We start from the raw sequence: 17,925 nt of genomic DNA on the forward strand, positions 1-17,925 counted from the left end.
TACTGCCACCTATATGGTAATTCATGGATACATGTTTTTTCCCAAAGGGGATAACAATACATTTCTTGGCATTGAGCTTGAGCCCATGGCTCTGGCACCGAGCATCTGTTTCTGTAAGGCCCTTTTGTAGAGTATCCACATCATTTGGGGATTCAATAATGGCTCCCAGTTTGCAGTCATCTGCAAACTTTGTTAGCCAGAGTCCCTTAGTGTTGACCTGTACTTTAGAGAAGTAGATGCTGAACAAGAGCGGCCCCAGGACTGAACCCTGGATGCCAGGATTGTCCATTGGGCCACTAGGAGCCTGTTTTCAATGGAGTCCTGGGAATAAAAGCTCCAGTACATGAAATAAAACAATTATAAGTTAATTACAAAGCAATTATAACAATAGATAATGTGGTAATACCCAAAATGGAAAAAATACAAAAACATGCATACATTAAGAAGAAAATACAGTGATTAAACAATTTCATTTAGGTACAAAGTCTGTTGGTTGCAATAGGTGCTTATTATAGTGTTATGTAATTATATTTATAAATAGTAGGATGATTGGATGCTTATTACAGTGGTATACAATTTTGTTTATATACAGGTGTATGAGTACAACAGATGATTATTGGAGTTAAGTAATAATAGTAGGATGTTTGGAGGTTTGCTGAATGTAGGGGAGTAGCTTGGGTTGGGAATTTCATGCAGGATGGATACAGGAGCATTCCCATTTGGAAGTTAGATGGGAGTGGAGTAAGGTTTTGAAGATAGATAGGTTGCTAGTTGTGTGGATTAGTGGAGGAAGAGAATTCCACAGGCGAGGTATGGAGAAAGACAGAAGATTTTTCCCTGGGGGACGGATAGGTTTGTGTAGCTCAATGAGATTTTAGGAGTTAGATCTTAGAGATCTATTGGGCTGGTGCATCTTAAAGGTGGAGGCCAGAGAGGGGCAGAGACATGGGTTAAAGATGAGTTTATGGGCTTGAGTGAGTTGGATATAAGTGAGGTAGTTAGGTAGTTATAGCCAGTTGAGTTTGTGAAGGGCAGGGCAGTGATGTGTTAGGGATCTGTGACCTGTTGCAAATTTTGAAATTTTATAGTAACAGGAGGACAGTATAACTTTTAGGGAGGATTGTAGGTTGGTGAGGAGTGGGCTCCATAAAGGAGGGATGGGATAAGGTATGTTGTAGCGAGTGTTAGTTTGGTGGGGGGGTGTACTGATTGTGGCAATAGAGCATGCTAAGTTTCTTCTGTGTTTTCTTGATGTTTGCTTGTAAGTGAGTGTCGAACTTGAGTTGGTCATCGATTAGGACACCTAACAGTTTTGTATTAGATACTATTTCAAGAGGGTGGTTATCGAAGGTGAGACCACTGTCCACCTGTGTCCCTAAGTCTCTTATCACACTTTCTGTGTTTAGTGTACTGCCACCTATATGGTAATTCATGGTTACATGTTTTTTCCCAAAGGGGATAACAATACATTTCTTGGCATTGAGCTTGAGCCCTAGGATGGTGGTTTTTGAAGGAATAAATAATATTAGTTTAGTTTTTGTGGCATTGAGTGTTAGGTGGTTGTCTAGCATCCGTTGTTCAGTTATGGAGAAGGCATTTTGGGTTAGTTTAGTTAGAATGGGGATAGAGGTGGCAGAACAGATTATGGTGGAGTCGTCGGCATATTGGATGAGGTGAGTTTCAGGGATGGTCTGGTAGAAGTCATTTATGAAAATGTTAAATAGCAGGGGCCCAAAAATAGAACCCTGGGGTACTCCTGTGGGAGTATTGAGGAATGGGGAGGTAGCTTTTTTCCATTTGACTGCTTGTTGTCTATCAGATAGGTAACTGGTAAACCATTTGATAGTGGTGGGGGATAGGTTTAGGTTAGAGAGTTTGGTGAGGAGAAGGTTGTGAGAGATGGTGTCAAAGGCTTTGGATCAGTCTAATAAGAGGGTGGACACAATAAGGCCAGAGTCGCGGGCTTTGTTGATAGTTTCGAGGAAGGTAAGGAGAGCGGTGGTGGTGCTGTGGCTGGGCCTGAAACTATGTTGTGTGGTGGTTAGGAGTTGGTTATTTATAAGATAGGGTAGTAGCTGTAGGTGGATGCATTTTTCTAGCAGTTTGGAAATGGAGACAGGATGGTAATTGGGTGAAAATTTTGGATATTATTATTGCTCCCACCTTTGTGAAGTGGAATAATGAAGGCCTTTTTCCAGTGTTGAGGTACCAGACCTTCTGTAATTGACCTGTTTATTAGGATACAGATGGGAAAGGCTATGGCATTTGCGGATATTTTGAAGAAATAAGAGGGAATTTGGTCTGGGGCATTTGAACCTGGGTTCAGCTTTTGTAAGAGTTTTTTAATAGTAGAGATTGGGATGGGCTGTATGGAGAAGGGAGGGGATATGGAGGAGGGGGTAGTTGAGTGGGAAGAGGTATTAGAGGAGGGGGTAGTTGAGTGAGAAGAGGTACTAGAGGAAGAATATGTAGGTGGCTGTAGGGGTGTAGAACTAGGATGGTTGGTGAAGGAGGAAGTTAGTTTGGCAATGGAGTCGATAAAGAAAGAGTTGAATTGGGTAGAGGTCTATGTAATGGCATTTGGGTCAGGGTAGGGGTTTTCTTTTTTTACTGGAGTAAGCAGAGAGGAGGTACCCTGCCAGAATTTTCTAGGGTTTGTGCTGTGATTAGATTGTAGTGTGGAAAAATAAGATTTGTGGTCAGAAGAAATATGTTTTTTAAATTTGTTACACAGTAGTTTGCATTCGTTAAGGGTGGTGATTGTTTTGTTTTTCTGGTAATGCTTCCAAGCTTTGTATTAGGAGAGTCATTACGCTTAAGGTGTCTTTAGTTAACCATGGAGCAGATTTACTTTTAATTTGTTTTGTTCTTAGGGGGGCCAGGGTGTTAAGTGAGTGTAGAAAGGTTGTGTTGAAATAGGTAACAGCACTATCTAGAGGTAGAGTCCTTAGTGGATTCCAATCTGTTTGATTGAGCAGCTTTGAGAATATTTTAGGGTTGAAGTTTGCTAATGACCGGGTAGAGATATAAGTGTGGGATAGTTGTAAGGGGGAGTAAAGACGGTGGGCAAAGGTAGGGAAGTGGTCATTGAATGGGTCGGGAAGAGTACTGCTTTCAGAGATGTAGTGAGGCTGGGATACTAGAATCCAGTCAAGGGTACTTCCAGTGGAGAAGTCCTTGGAAGGTCTAGTTGTGGTGTTGATGAGCTGGGAGAAATTGTAGAGGTTTATATTTAGAGGGTTTGTGGGGGAATGAATAGTGTCCCAATTGATATCAACATCACCCAGGATGATGGTTTTGTTAGTTAAATAGGTAGAAAACCACGAGAGAATATGTTCTAGTGTTGTGATATTATCACCTGGAGGGATATAGAGGGACACGATACAGATGAATTTTTGTTTGTTTATCTCAAGTAGGGTTGAAAAAAGTTCTGCATTATTAAATTGTGGAATGGGTTTCGTGAAGGGAGTAACTGAGAGGGAGGAAGAGTATAGCAGTGCTACTCCCCCACCTTTCTTGTTTGTTCTATCTTTCCAAGTACTGTAGTAGTTGGGTGAAATTAGTTCTGAGTCATTTATGTGGGATTTCAACCAGGTTTCAGAGATGGATAGTATATCTGGTTGATTATGAAGGAGCCAGGCATGGAGGTTGGGGATTTTATTGCATATGCTTTGGGCGTTTAGAGCTGTGAAGTGGAGGGACTTTCTGGATATATGACGGAAGTGCGAAGGGGAAGTTGTATTCTGTGGGGAAGGGGGGGCCTGGGTTTGGGTGGATATCGCCAGATAGAAACATGGTGATGAAGTGATGAATATGTAATAGAAGGTGTTTGAGTATTTTAGTTTCTTGTTTGTGGGTTACTAGTTTTATTGGAGTGATGTTGATGAGGAGGGGTGTACTTTTGTTGGAGATGGGTTTGAGTTTGTAGGGGAATAGTGTAATATTGTTATTGCTGAACTGAGAGGGGGAGATGGGGAATGAGGCAAGTGTATGGGGTTTGAGGAATGTGTTAGTTATATGGAAGTGGGGAGTAAGTAATGTTAGGTGAGGTGGTAAGATAGTTTAGATAAGACAAAGTAAGAAGAAGTGCTACATGGGTTAAGGTTGAGGGAGATAGGATAGGCATGGTGGTAGATTGGAGTGAGGCGTGTGAGAGTCCGTTAGTTAATGAGGTGGGTTGCAGTGATAGAATTTGGTTAGAGTCAGTAATTAGGGGTGTGGTTAGTAATTTGGGTGGGATGATGTGATTGGTTGATAGAGATAATGGGAGTGGTTATGACTCTATATGTGTAGAGGTGCTGGGGGCGGGTGGGAAAGGTATGGAGAATGGAGCACTAGTTTACAAAAAGGTGATAGGTAAGAGCAAGGAGGGTCCCAGAGGTTGAAGGCTTGGGCAGGGTATTAGTGGATCTCTTAGAAGTGATTCAGTACCTGCTTAGCATGGGAGATAAAGTGAATAGTGTGGGATGGGTATATGCTGCCACCTAGTGGACAGAGAGTAAATAACAGGAACGCTTAGGGTAGCAGGGAAGGTTGAAAAAAAGGGGGTATTTGGAATCCACCGTAGGCTGCTAGCTATCATACGCAGGGTTATATACAATAGTAATAGGTAGAAATAACATTCCCATTAGATAACATACATTTTTCTGGGCAGTTCTAGCACAGGCCGAAAGAGACCAGTGGAGGATCTCTGTTTGAAGGTTCTTTCCTCTGTCTGGAGCCTGGTTGTTATTGTGTCTTTCGGCTTTTCCCAGTTAGGGGTCGCCACAGCGGAACTCCAGTCCGCTAATGATTGGCAGTAGATTTTTACGTGCCGAGTTGCCAGCCCTGACGCACAACCTTCAACGAAGGTACGCCCATTCATGCATATCTCCACACACAAGACGCTCTAGCTGAGAATCGAACAAGACAATGTCTTACTGTGAGGCGACAGCGCTACCGCAGCACGGAGCCTGGTATGACGTAGAAATGATGGGAGTCTTTAGGTTAGGAAATATACTGAAGGCAAACTGTAAGAGCGGAGAATATAAAAAGTATTAGGGGTTTACAAGGTTAAATGAAATGGTTTAACTTGATAAACAGCTAGTGGAATAGCCTAGAGGGTGGTTTCAGATGTGGGTATGAGGGCCAACTAGGATGGGGAAGAGGAGATGATCCTACTAGGATAGGAAGCTAGGGATGATAAACCATACATGCAACAGTACACAGAAGTTAGCACATTACACTATTCATGCAACAGTAGACAACACTAATACATTATAACAGCAAATAAGTAAATGCACATAGTGATTAAAACATCTTAAATGTAGTTAATGAAGGGGGCAAAGTGTCCACTCTCTAAGCAGTGAGAAGGCCCTCTCCCTACCTCAAAGGCAGAAGGTCCAGAGAAACAGCAGAGAGCTACACCAGAGATGAAGTCCCCTGAAATGATGTGCCCTGAATCATCCCAAATCCCCTGTCCCAAGGAGGAAGTGGAACCACAGCTGTCCAGTGTCAAAGCTGCTGGAGGCAAAGACACCGCCAACAATTTCAGAGTCGACCCCAACTCCCTGGAGCTGCTGCCAAAGCTTCAGCTCCAAGAATTGCCCTGCTTCAAAAGGGTCAGAACTGGGCAACTCAGAAACATGGTCAGAGCAGAAGAATGATCTGTCTTTGGATCTGATGAACACATTTTCAACAATCTTGGATCTGAGGGCTCCAAAACCACAAGGCAAATCAGAGAAGGAGAGATCAATTGAGGTTTGGTGGAGGGCAGATTCACGGATCTGATGGGAGATGGAATTACCCCCATCTGGATCTAAATTCTGAGAAATATCCTCATCATCCTATCTACCTCTGTTTTGGACAAGCTCCTGTAGGACCTAAGGGAGGAACTGGTTGCTGGTGGCCTGGAGCATATCCACTGCATCTCCTGCAGGAACAGTGAATGAAGCAGAGGAGAGACTGGCTCTGGCAAGAACCAGGGGGACTGGATCTAAGGAGACCTGGACTTCAAAGTGGTAGGATCTGAGGTTGTTGGAATCCATCTTCTTAGAAATCTCTGAAGGAGGCTCAGTTGTCAGAGCCAATCTTAATGAACAGTCAGGGGACTGTTATCTACAGTCCTTGTCTTTTAGAGATGATTCAGGCTTTCCTTTCTTGGACTTCTTGGTGGGGGTTGAGCCCCAGCAGCTAGAGAAGAGGAAGAAGAAAGAAGAAGGCCCTTGAAAAACAATTCTTTCCTGGGATTACTAGGTGCGCACAAATTAAGTCTGCACAAATATTACAGTAGCAGTAAACATACTCCCTGTGAGCATCAGAGTTGGGAATCTAATACCCTCAGGAAGTGCATTTCTTGAAATACATAGGCTCGTTTGACATTGTTTCACTAAGAGAAAAAAAACTAAGATTTTTTTGTTTATATAGCAGGGGGTGTACCAACAATGGTACAAAGAATGCCCTTTAGTAGGTAAGAAAGAAGGAAGAGAAAAAGAAGGAGAAAAGGAAAAATAGGTACCAACAATGGTACATAGAGGAGTACCCTAAAAATAAACAGGTAGGAAAATCTGAGCCTGACGGACAGAAACCAAGAAATTACAAAGACAGCAAGAGAGGAAGTCCAAAAAAGGCTAAACTTAGAACTAGAAGCACATCACCCAGTTGCTCAAGAGAAGATGATTTACATCTGAATGATATGGCGGCAAATGAGATCTGAGATATGTGAGGTTAATGGGACATTACGGGTAAAGTGAGGAGCCCAAGAGTTAGATCTGTGAATCTGGAAAAAGCGGCTAAGCCAGATCAGAGACCCATCAGTTGAGGAATGAATGAAAATTATATCAGACCTATTGGCTGAAGGGGTGTTAGAGATTTTAACAGAGGAAGTTACAAGTTTTTAAGCAGACTTTCTCAGGATGGAGCAACTAGAAGGGGTGGTATATGTAGCAGCAATATTAGAACCAGGTCTAGAATATGTTAACCTCTGGATGGCACACTATCTCTTTTAGGGAGTTTTTATTAATTAAGTTTAAAAATCTCTAGGCATATGCAACCTTCAATGTATTTGTGTTCTAGTGAATCAATGGGTATATAAAATAACCGATTATACACATGCATTCAGTAATAGGCAATTGTTCAAGTACTTTAAGGAATTCAGCATCTTCATCTGTTGACATGACAGGTGTCTTATAATAAGTTACAAGCTAGTAAAATGCTTTGCTTAGGGCAAGTTGGACCTCACTTTGTGGTTCTCTGGGGTGTCTAGATATGATATGGTCCTTGAGGGATATGGTCATGTCATTGCAGTTTTCATCAGGACAAAATGTATGAAAGGCACTGAAATCAGGTATAGAGAAATCACTATCTTTAACTTAAAGCAAGTCTTGGTTACTACACAGATACGTATGTGCTCAAAATGCACAAGGGCCTCCAGTAATTTATTACTAAGACTCCTGACATTGAGCAAAGCAATTTTTATGTAGTTAGGATTTGAACTTGAATTTAGGATTCATTTTTAACATTAATGAATAAAAATAGATACTTTCTTTGTTTCTCAGACATCCAAAATCTTTTTATACATTTCTAATAGGTAAGGTCATGGTTAAAGCATCATTTATGCATCATGGAGTACCAAAAGTTATTCATTTCACCGGAAAGGTTAAAGCTGATTTAGAGTATATGTGAAAAGGGCAACTGCATCAATCATACCCAGTGATACTGTTCCTTTTAAAAAGCTCGTACATCACTTTTTTGCACAGTAGATAATGAAGGGGTAACAGTGAGCCCCAAGTAATCTAAGTCACAAAACAGTTATAGGAAAAATTTGAATTTGTAAGGGTTTAGTTGACTCCTATAGCAAGACAAGTAATAATGCAACAACATAACTAAAAAAAAACAGACATCCACGATTAAGCACAGGAACTTAGATTGTATCATGTTAAATATATCAAATCCTTCATAAATTTCTGGACTAAAGGCCAAAGGAATTGAAACTGAGGAGAAAAAATGAAAATCAGATGAGATAATGCCATATTTATATAAGGGTGCGCAACAGCTAACTATTGGGATACAGGCACAGACACAAAAGGCTGACAGTACTTCATACTATGAGGAATTAAAGAAGTGGTGTAAAAAGAACTGAAGCAACAGACTGACAAAAAGTGAGTGAAAAGACCAAATGTTCTAGCACTTAAAAAGTCATGCTTAGGTAAAGATCAGCAACTAAAAGAATAGATTTAGGATTGTAGTGTATACATCAAACTTAATTTAACAAAAAAATGAATTACACAGGTAACTTTCCAGATCTGGGGTAAGTAATTACATGCATTAGTCAAAGAATCTGCCTTAATTTTGCTGTCAGGCTGTGACAATAGCAGGTACTGCCGGGGAGAAGTAAGACAGTAGATGCAAGACTTGTGCCAGCACAGCTAGCTGGACTTTAATACATAATTGTATGTCATTATATCATCCTGATCTGTACAGATGCTTGCGCTGAAAATGTATTTGTGAGCTTTGCTTGTGTTAATTGTGTTAAAATGTATCAAGAGTGCACCCTGCTGAAATGAAGAGAAATGTGCATGTATTACGGTAACTTAATTAAATGTATATGTTTCAATAGAGGACACTGGCACAGCAATTGTTAACCAGCTGACTTATTTTAAGAAGAATAAGGGTAATGTTAATGAGCTGTTAAATCATTAAATTTCACCCCACAGTGCTCAGTAGGTTTGGAGCTGGCAGGTCTGGGAGCAGCCATTTTCTGCTAGCTTTGGCAGTAATCCAGCTTGTGCAGTAATCCTAATTGTTCACTAGACTGTATACACTTAATTCATTCTGGTCCTTCCTATTCTCTGTGATTAAAAATTAACCCTCAAGCAGCCCTTTCAGTGCTGTCTGCCTTGGTTTTGTATCACTTGAACCCCACCTGTTAATTTGCATCTCGATATATTCCCCTTCATTTTTAATGTATCTCCTTACTCTAATCTGTGTACAAACTGGCTACTAATAAGCAAGTCAATATTAAGACACACTCCCAATGTTAATAAACTTTGCTGTGTCTTCTCTCCTTCACTTTACAGGTAGAGTTTATATTATTACTCATCCCTTCTGAGGCCTTCACTGATAGTTTTCCACTGCTTGCCTCTCTGGTTTGGCTGTGTTTTTTTTTTTTTTTGCATTGCACCTGGTTCACATCCTTTTTGCTACCCTCCTCCCCAATACTAAGTCTATATTAGATTCCTGCTGTTTATGATACCATCATTAAATTACTAGTTTCCCATCAGGGCACAAGTGCTCTTCAGCAATTGAATTATTTTCACTGGTAAGCCATTAGATGCGTGCCTGGTGATCCACAGCTTGGAAAGATTTAAGACTGCTCTATTTGCCCGTGCCACACATGGGCTCACTTCGCATCCCACCCTGCCCCTAATCCCACCTGTATGCCCAATAACCAGCAGCCAATCAGAACAATACTAGGAAGTTATCTCCTCTACCACCCACAGTACCCCACCCACTTCCAATATAACAGCTCACCTGACGCAGTCATGCTACTACTTAATGTGCTTACACTCCTTACCTGCACTCTTCTTGCACACCTTACATTCTACCAGAACTGCATAATAGACACACCCCACCACTATCACTGCACCCTTACTCTCACTTCTATCCATCACCCACCTACTAATTACACTTGTTATACCTTCACAATCTCCATCCCAGTACACCCACTGTACTACCAGTCACCTGTTACATTCAAACAAAAATATCCCCAAACATGACAAGTTAATTACCAGATTTATAAAACTTATGTTTATTGCCCTATCTAAATTAGCACTCAGTGGTGATATTCACCCTAACACTGGTCCTACCATTACCAACCACGCACCTAAAAATCTGCCTAATAGCTGCTCCTTCTGGCAACATGCAACAGAAAGCCATCTGACCTCCTCTTCATGGATCTAAATATCAGAAGTATAACTAATAAAACCCATGACCTAAATGCCAACATAGCTTTATACTCTCCTGATATTCTCGTCCTGACCGAAACCTGGCTCAAACCTCACATCAAAAGTGAGAAATACTCCCAACAGGTTATAACATTCTTCGAGTAGACAGACTATCTAAGAAAGGGAATGGTGTTGCTCTAATGTTTAAACACCACCTCAACATCCAGATCCTAAACACATCTACCCTCCACATTGGAAATGAAGAAATCCTATATGCCAGTCTCAAACTAAACCCAAATAAAACAATCAACATCATAGGATGCTACTTCGCACCCGGCCAAAACATCCCACCTCGGAAAACCTCCTGAACCACTCCTACCCCAGAAAATCATAATCCTAGGTGATTTTAATATCATCTGGCTATCTTGTAGTAACAGTCACTCAGCCCACCACATAAACCTTCATGGTTTCTCCCAACTAATACAGTCACCTACCCAGATAAATAAAAACTCTAACAAACATATTACTCTCGACTGGATATTAGTCAATAAAGACTCTAACTCATACTTAGCTGATTGTCTACCAGACAGCCTCAGTGACCACGCTCCAACATTCATTCTGAGACACCACTTAAATTGTGCTAAACCCATCATATATAAGTAAATCCAAAATAGGGTAAACTTTAACCCTTTCTCCTTTATCTCATCCCTTCAAAAAATGTGACTGGACACCACTAAAGTACCTCAATCTGGATGAAGCTGTCCACTTCTTCAATAGCACCTTCCTAAACATCCTAAACACATATGCCCCCATAAGAAATGCCACAGTCAAAACACACTACTCCCTTTGGCTACAAAAATGCACCAGGGCACTAATGAAAATCAGAGATAAGGCCTGGGAGCACTGGCGCTTAACAAAAAATCCCTCCTCTAGACAGTCATTCCTAGACTTGCGCAACAATGTCAAAAAGCAAATAAAAGATGATAAAACCCAATATTATTCATCTGCCCTAAACTTATCCCATCAGAACCCTAAGCAGTTCTGGTCCACAATAAACTCCATTCTTCACCCAGGTAAAGTAGGCTCCCAACACCTACCACTCCCCCTTCCTCCATCAGTATTGCTGACTCATTTAATAAACACTTTACTGAAACCATTCTGTCTTTGACTAAACAACACAACCCTCTACCCACCCTCCCTACATCAAAACCAAATACTCTGCCCATAGTTTTTTCTTTTTCACCAGTACCTACCTACCTCCTATATAAAAAATATTCTATTGAAACTTTACCCACAAAACTTGCTAAAAATAGCAACAGAAGCCCTAGCTTATCCAGTCTCTATCTTAATCAGTCCTTATCAGAAAGCTATGTCCCCACACTGTGGAAAATATCCCACATCATTCCCCTCCATAAAGTGGCTCCTCCACTGAACTCTCCAATTACTGCCCCATAGCCATCCTTTCTACACTTTCCAAGATACTTGAGAAATGCATCCATTCTCAAGTATTAGACTACCTCTTAGCTAATAATCTTCTCTCCAACACCCAGCATGGCTTCAGGCCATACCACAGCACTACTACCACCTTGGTCTCTTTCACTAATGCTATCCTTCATCATAAAAATAATGGCCTGTTCTCCTCTGTTATATTTCTGGATCTATCCAATACTTTTGACATGGTCTCACACAAACTACTAATCTCTGTTCTCACCAGGGTTGCCATATTTCCGACTGGCCAGGTAGGGACTAAAAAAATAAAAAGGTCTTTCACTGTAAGTGAAGACTATAAAAAAAAAAAAAAAAAAAAAAAAAAAAAGGTCAATCAAAAATAAATGAACACAGAGCTACTTCTGTTTAATGCGAAACATCGCAGTTCCGCATTACACAAAAGTAGCTCTGTTTTGCGATGTTCTGATTGGCCCGTGTACCGGTACGGGCCAATCAAAAATCACTAAACATGGAGCTACTTCTGTTTAATGCGGAACTGCGATCTTCCGCATTAAACAGAAGTAGGTCTGTTTTGCGATGTTTTGATTGGCCCATTTGCCGGTATACGGGCCAATCAAAACATCGCAAAACAGAGATACTTCTGTTTAATGCGGAACTGCGATGTTTGATGGAACTTCCGCATTAAACACAAGAAGCTCCGTGTTTAGCGATTTTTGATTGGCCCATATGCTGGTATACAGGCCAATCAAAAAAAAAAAAAAAAAACAAAGCGGAGGCTGCCCGGGATTTAAACCGGCAGGGCAGGACTCGGGATCAGGCTGCTGATCTCGGGACAGTCCCGCCCAAATAGGGACGTCTGACAACCCTGGTTCTCACTAACCTATCCTTTTCCCAATCAGCTACTGATTGTTGGCAGCCAGTTAGATAGCTGTGAAACCAATCGGTTGTGTGGCATAATGACCTATCTCCTTGACTTCCTATAATACTTGGTGTTCCCCAAGGCTCCATCCTTGGTCCCCTACTATTCTCACTTTTCACCAACAGCAATTCACAGCCACCAAGCATGCTTCTCTTATGCAGTATGCAGATGACTCCACCCTCATCTGCTCAGCCCCAACTATACCTGAACTTCAAAAGATCACATAGCCAGCTTTCTACAGATGAAAAAACTTCTTATCTAATGCCCAGTTATTACTCAACCAAGCAAGACTAAACTGCTTATCTTCCAACTCACTAAATCTAACCCAATTATCCCCCACACTTTAATATTCTAGCCAAAGACAATACCGTTGTCTTCCTGACAGAACATACCAAACTACTTAGTGGTGACATTGCTAACAATCTCAGATTTGACACTCACATTTCTCTTACCATAAAAAAGGTTCACAAAAAAACTAGGTGCATTGCAGAGAAACAAACAATTCCTCACCAAGACAGCCAGAATTTCTGCTGCCAATTCCCATCTAATCGCCACTTTACACTGCGCATCTCCTATATTTACCTATCTTAGACAAACAGACCTAAACAAACTTGAGCCTTGCTACAATAAAATTGCTAAGTTTGCCACTGGTGCATCTTATCGCAGCCACCACTGTATCTCACTTAGAGAACTTGACTGGCTTGAACTCCCTCAACTTCTTCACCTGGATCAACTCTCTCTTGCCCACAAGTTAGTAAACTATCCTCTTAAAGTCCCATCCCTTCAAAACCTTCTCTAGCCCTACTGCTCCACTAGACCACTATGGTCTAGCAGCAAAAATCTACTTCTAGTGACCAAACCCAAGAACTCAGTGGGAGAAGCACTATTTTCCTGAGTCATATCCAGATTATGGAACAATTCCCCCTGCTCTATAACCACACTACCTTCTTGCAATCACTTCAAGACTGCACTAAAAACTCACTTAAAAAGTCTCTGGTTATGCCCATACACCAATCCCGACTAATTTGTTTGTGTCTTCCGGCTTTTCCGAGTTACGGGTCGCCAAAGCGGAACTCTGGTCCGCTAATGATTGGCAGTAGATTTTTACGTGCCGAGTTGCCAGCCCTGACTCACAACCTTCAACAAAGGTACGCCCATTCATGCATGTCTACACACAGAAGACACTCTAGCGGAGAATCAAACAGGACAACGTCTTACTGTGAAGCGACAACGCTACTGCAACACCACCACCGCAGTGCACCAATCCCGACTAGTAACCGCCCTTTTTACCTCCCCTTCCTCTCCCCTCCCCTAATCACCCTGCCTTATACCATCTGATCATTGCATTCCTTCCTCTGCAGGCTCTGGCTCATCCTTTACTATCCCTTTCCCTCCTCACTCAATCTCTCAGACCTGTTATAACATGCTTAACATCCTCACTTCATCTCAACTCCAAATACATATCCAACTGACTTACACCTAGCTTTCTCTCACTACCACATAGGGTTTCAAAACTTCAAATCTGATATGGTCGATACCATATGATCGAAGTCTTGAAACTTTGAATCTTTTAACAGAGATCTCTGTACAGTGCGGAAAGGGATGATTTCCCTTTTCTGCACTGTAGTGTGATCTCGGAGTTGGTATATTTAAGTAGCAGGGCTGTGGGGGGTGCAGGGCTGCTTGCCCCCCTGCTTAGAGCATTTAAATGGTTTGTTTTTGTAGGTAGTTGTGTTTTATTACATTTGCAAAGTTTCAAGACTTTGATTATATGGTGTTGACCATATCAGATTCAAATTTTTGAAACTTTGATCATGTAATACAGACCCTACCACATATACTACTCACTCACTCTCCTCTCTTACTCCTTTATCTTCCCCTTCCATGCCATTAGCCCTTCTAGCTTGTACCACCTTCATGTGGAGCATCTGCTTTATATTTGTTTGAGTTTAGTGCAATATTTCTATATAAGATTTAGGTATATGAGTTTAGAACAGTATCCATTTGAGCTTAGTACTATCTGTATATACAGCCTACCTTTATTCTTAGCCTCTAGCTAGATATTGGTATATCTGTTCATTACCATATTTCATACTGTATGTATATCTAATGTTTGCTGCAGTATGTATTATTTGCCATTGTATGCATATTTAATTGTTCTTCATATACTCTGCTGCTCATTTGTTGCTCTGTGGAGCTTTTCTCCCTGGGCCTCCACTGAAAAAAGGCCTGTGTCCAGTTGGAATTTCCCAGTAAACAAATGTAAATAAATAAATAATTTTGTAAAGAAGGGAGAAGTGTTGTAAATGTTTCTAGCTCCTAGGCATTGCAATAAAAGCTCTAAATGTGCATTGTAGCAGTCTGCTAAAGTCCTGCCTCAAACTTCAAAAGGAGATACTGTGGAACCCTAGAGTCAGGTGACCAGATGAGGTCATTCTGCAAGTCATCTTGGATATTATATTTTACAGGGAGTAATTTCAGAATATAGAGTATTCTGTTTGGGGCCTGACTAGAGAGAGTGCTCATGTATTTCATTGTGCCTTGCCCAAGTAAATTACTAGGGAACAATAAAAGTATCTTAGATTCAATCAGGAATATAGTGAAGCATAGTTTAGATATTGTTTTTCTTTATTTGTCCGAGTCTGTCCTTCAATGTTCTTTTCAGTATTTCCTGTGATTTGAACTCTGTGGTTTATTATGAATAAATATTCAGTATTTTCTTGTTCTTGTATGATTTATTATTAAATATATTTAAACTTTTCATTGTGGCTAGTCCTTTTTAGAAATTATTAACCTATGGGAGTAATTATATTTACTTGGTGACACTGTGTAGGCCACTCCAGAAGGCTTAATCATCTTGGTGAACTGCTACCATTTATATTAATATTGCACAGTATAACTGGACACCATTTGTTAAGGGCCTTAGATTAGCTGACTGTAGAGTGTTTGGTGGCAGTGAATCTGCCTCATAGTCTGGGCAGAAGGGGCATAGTTAGTAAACCTGTGCCACCCTTTCCCAGGTGTGTGTGTGTCTGTGTGAAAATTAAATCTTAAAGAGTGTGTGTGTCAGCTACTTAGGGCAGGGACACAAAGCACTGGGTTTGTAGAGAGGGTGCTGGAGGATTTGGCTTGGGTACTCAGCTGATGACCTAACCCTACAGCAGTACTAGTAGGGAGACTTACTGGGGACCTGGAGGGAGACAGATATAGATACATCCAGACCCTGGGCTGAGTGTGTTCCCTGGGTGCTCTTAAGGGAAATTGTACTTGATGCAAACAGGTCTGCATCTGGAAATACTGTGTATTCATTTGTATTTCAAGTGCACGCCCCTCTCCAGCATCAGTGGTGAAGATTCAGGCTCCTTGATTACTGACCCAGCAAGCGGATGAGGCATAGTGGTGCCCATCATATATTGACAGCAGTGGTGGGCGTCACACAGGCATGTAAAGAAACTGGTACCACCTGCACCATCACCATTTGTATAGCAAAATACGTAGCATATTACTGCATACTAGAAGCCAGCTGCTGTCAGTTGATTAAATGCTGCAATTCTGAGGTATGATCATTAGGTTTTAGAATAACTGCTGCCCTAACTGTAGAACATGATTTCCATTTAAGACTTGTAAACATATATTCAATACATTAGACAAGTATTACCTTTTGATAGTTATGTTGAATGAGAACATAAAACCTCAAAAACACTTTGTTTTTAGGTACACAAAAGAGAACCATTAATCATGGTCTTTTATGGTGGGAATTAATAAAAGGGACTGCGTTAAAGGACCAAAGTAATGACATAATCGACAACAGCATCCAAAAGGTGAGCATGGTCTATGCCATATTAAAATGTAGTTGTAGAAGGGATTGCTTTAACACTCCCGAAAATCCAGCTGTTTAAGAATGCCTTTTCATCTTAGTGGATGTAATATGTTCATATTTTATTGTACTAGCCTGATCTTACTGACATTGTTTTTAATAAATGACAATTTATTATTTTAATTATTGCTTAATATTTTTAATAATGTGATATGCTTGGAGATAAGTAAGAAATAAATATGAAAAAGCTCATTAGCATCTGTAGTCCATATATGTGGTATATAAGACATGTAAATGAATAAGAGTAATTAGGTTTGTTGACACTGACAACAGTAATGCTGCAAACCAACAAATTCAACTTTTACATAAGATTCTGCATCATCAGGTTTGTTATACTTAATCTGGTATGTGTGAGACCATCTGAGAAAATTAGTCTAAAATCTGTTTGATTTGGGACATTGTGCTTTTAACATCACTTCAGGAGAGCAAAAAATCATAACTCCCAAAAAGTTATGATTGCTCATTGTGTAATATCATTATGAGATGTGCTAAAATGAATGGCAATTAATTCTACAGAAGGTGCAGTGCTTCCCTTTTAACCATGAGATACAGGAAAAATCTTAGAAAGAAGAGGGGAGAATCTGTGCTTCATCAGAATACAGTGCAAGAACATATAAAATAGCCTCAGAATTTTCTTAGATAAGTTGTGATGAGATTGGAAAGCTCTCTCCTAAAGACTACTGTGGTACAATATAGACTGCTAACCTAAAGGATACTTGGGCTGACTTTAGCCACTCTGATATTATGTAGACAGTTTAAATGCTGTTGCTACCCAGTTGTGATCTTGGCCCATGTCATACCAAATCTACTTACTTATGCATAGAATAACCAGATCTGTACGTCCCTTGGTACCCTATTAGTTTGTTTAATAGCTGCCTTGTTAGTGATTCAAAACATCCCCACACTAGGCATTCTGGAATTCTGCTCCAGGACAGAATAATTCTGCTGCGTCAAATCAGGCTCCTTTCTTCTTAAGGAGACATCAAGTCAGATACAATTGGTGTCATTAAGATCTCTTCATCAATGTGATCTCCTGATCAGCACAGCAAAAAGGAAAAAAAACTAAATAAATTATTTTTAAAGTTGAGAAAGATACCTGGCTTCTGTTAAAATCCAACTGACAAGGGAGATCTATGGCGGTGACACTTGATTATGTAGCCAATATTAATGCCATTAAAATCAGGAGTTAAATAAGGAGGTAGCACTTGTTGATATAAAAGAAAGCTTATAGAAGCATTGACAGTTGGCTGTATGACAGAATGATGAAAGGGGTTATTTCCAATACCATGTAAGTGTTTTTGCTAGTTAATGATCTAGTCATTGGAAAACTGCTTGTGATTTCCAAAATATACAAAAACACAGCACATCCTCCTTTCAGAGGGATAGTATCAACACTAACTTCTAACCTGGAGCCAGAATAAGCATTTGTTGAATGCTTCAGTTGAGGTTGCCAAAACTATGCCATTTTTGCCAGAGACATGCTTAATATTTTGAAAAAAATCAAAAATGCATTAGTTAATAATTGATTTTCTTGTGACTGTGGAAGTTAGGTCTCTATGTACAATTATACCACATGACATTTGGACAGAATGAGTTACTTATAAGTACAATATACTGGAGGAGATGATGTCAGATTTTAATCTGATTGTATAGATTCCACCTTGCGCTACTTCCTTTTGTTTTTATGATAAATATTTTCAACAGAAAAAAGGAATGGCTATGGAGACCAGGATGGACCCCAAACTATGCCAATTTGG

At 40.4% G+C, this 17,925-nt stretch overlaps 1 protein-coding gene across 1 annotated transcript in view; it reads left to right on the forward strand.

Moving 5' to 3' along the window:
• Positions 1 to 17,925, forward strand: part of SLC5A5 (solute carrier family 5 member 5) — a 427,828-nt gene that overhangs the window by 368,651 nt on the left and 41,252 nt on the right. Inside the window, exon 14 of the mRNA XM_044054751.1 lies at positions 16,006 to 16,112. Coding sequence (XP_043910686.1) covers positions 16,006 to 16,112 — 107 coding nt within the window. The remainder of the gene's footprint in view (positions 1 to 16,005; positions 16,113 to 17,925) is intronic.

Source organism: Protopterus annectens, chromosome 13.part0 (genome assembly GCF_019279795.1).
Source record: "Protopterus annectens isolate FY-2018-M chromosome 13.part0, PAN1.0, whole genome shotgun sequence".
Classification (NCBI taxonomy): Eukaryota; Metazoa; Chordata; order Ceratodontiformes; family Protopteridae; genus Protopterus; species Protopterus annectens.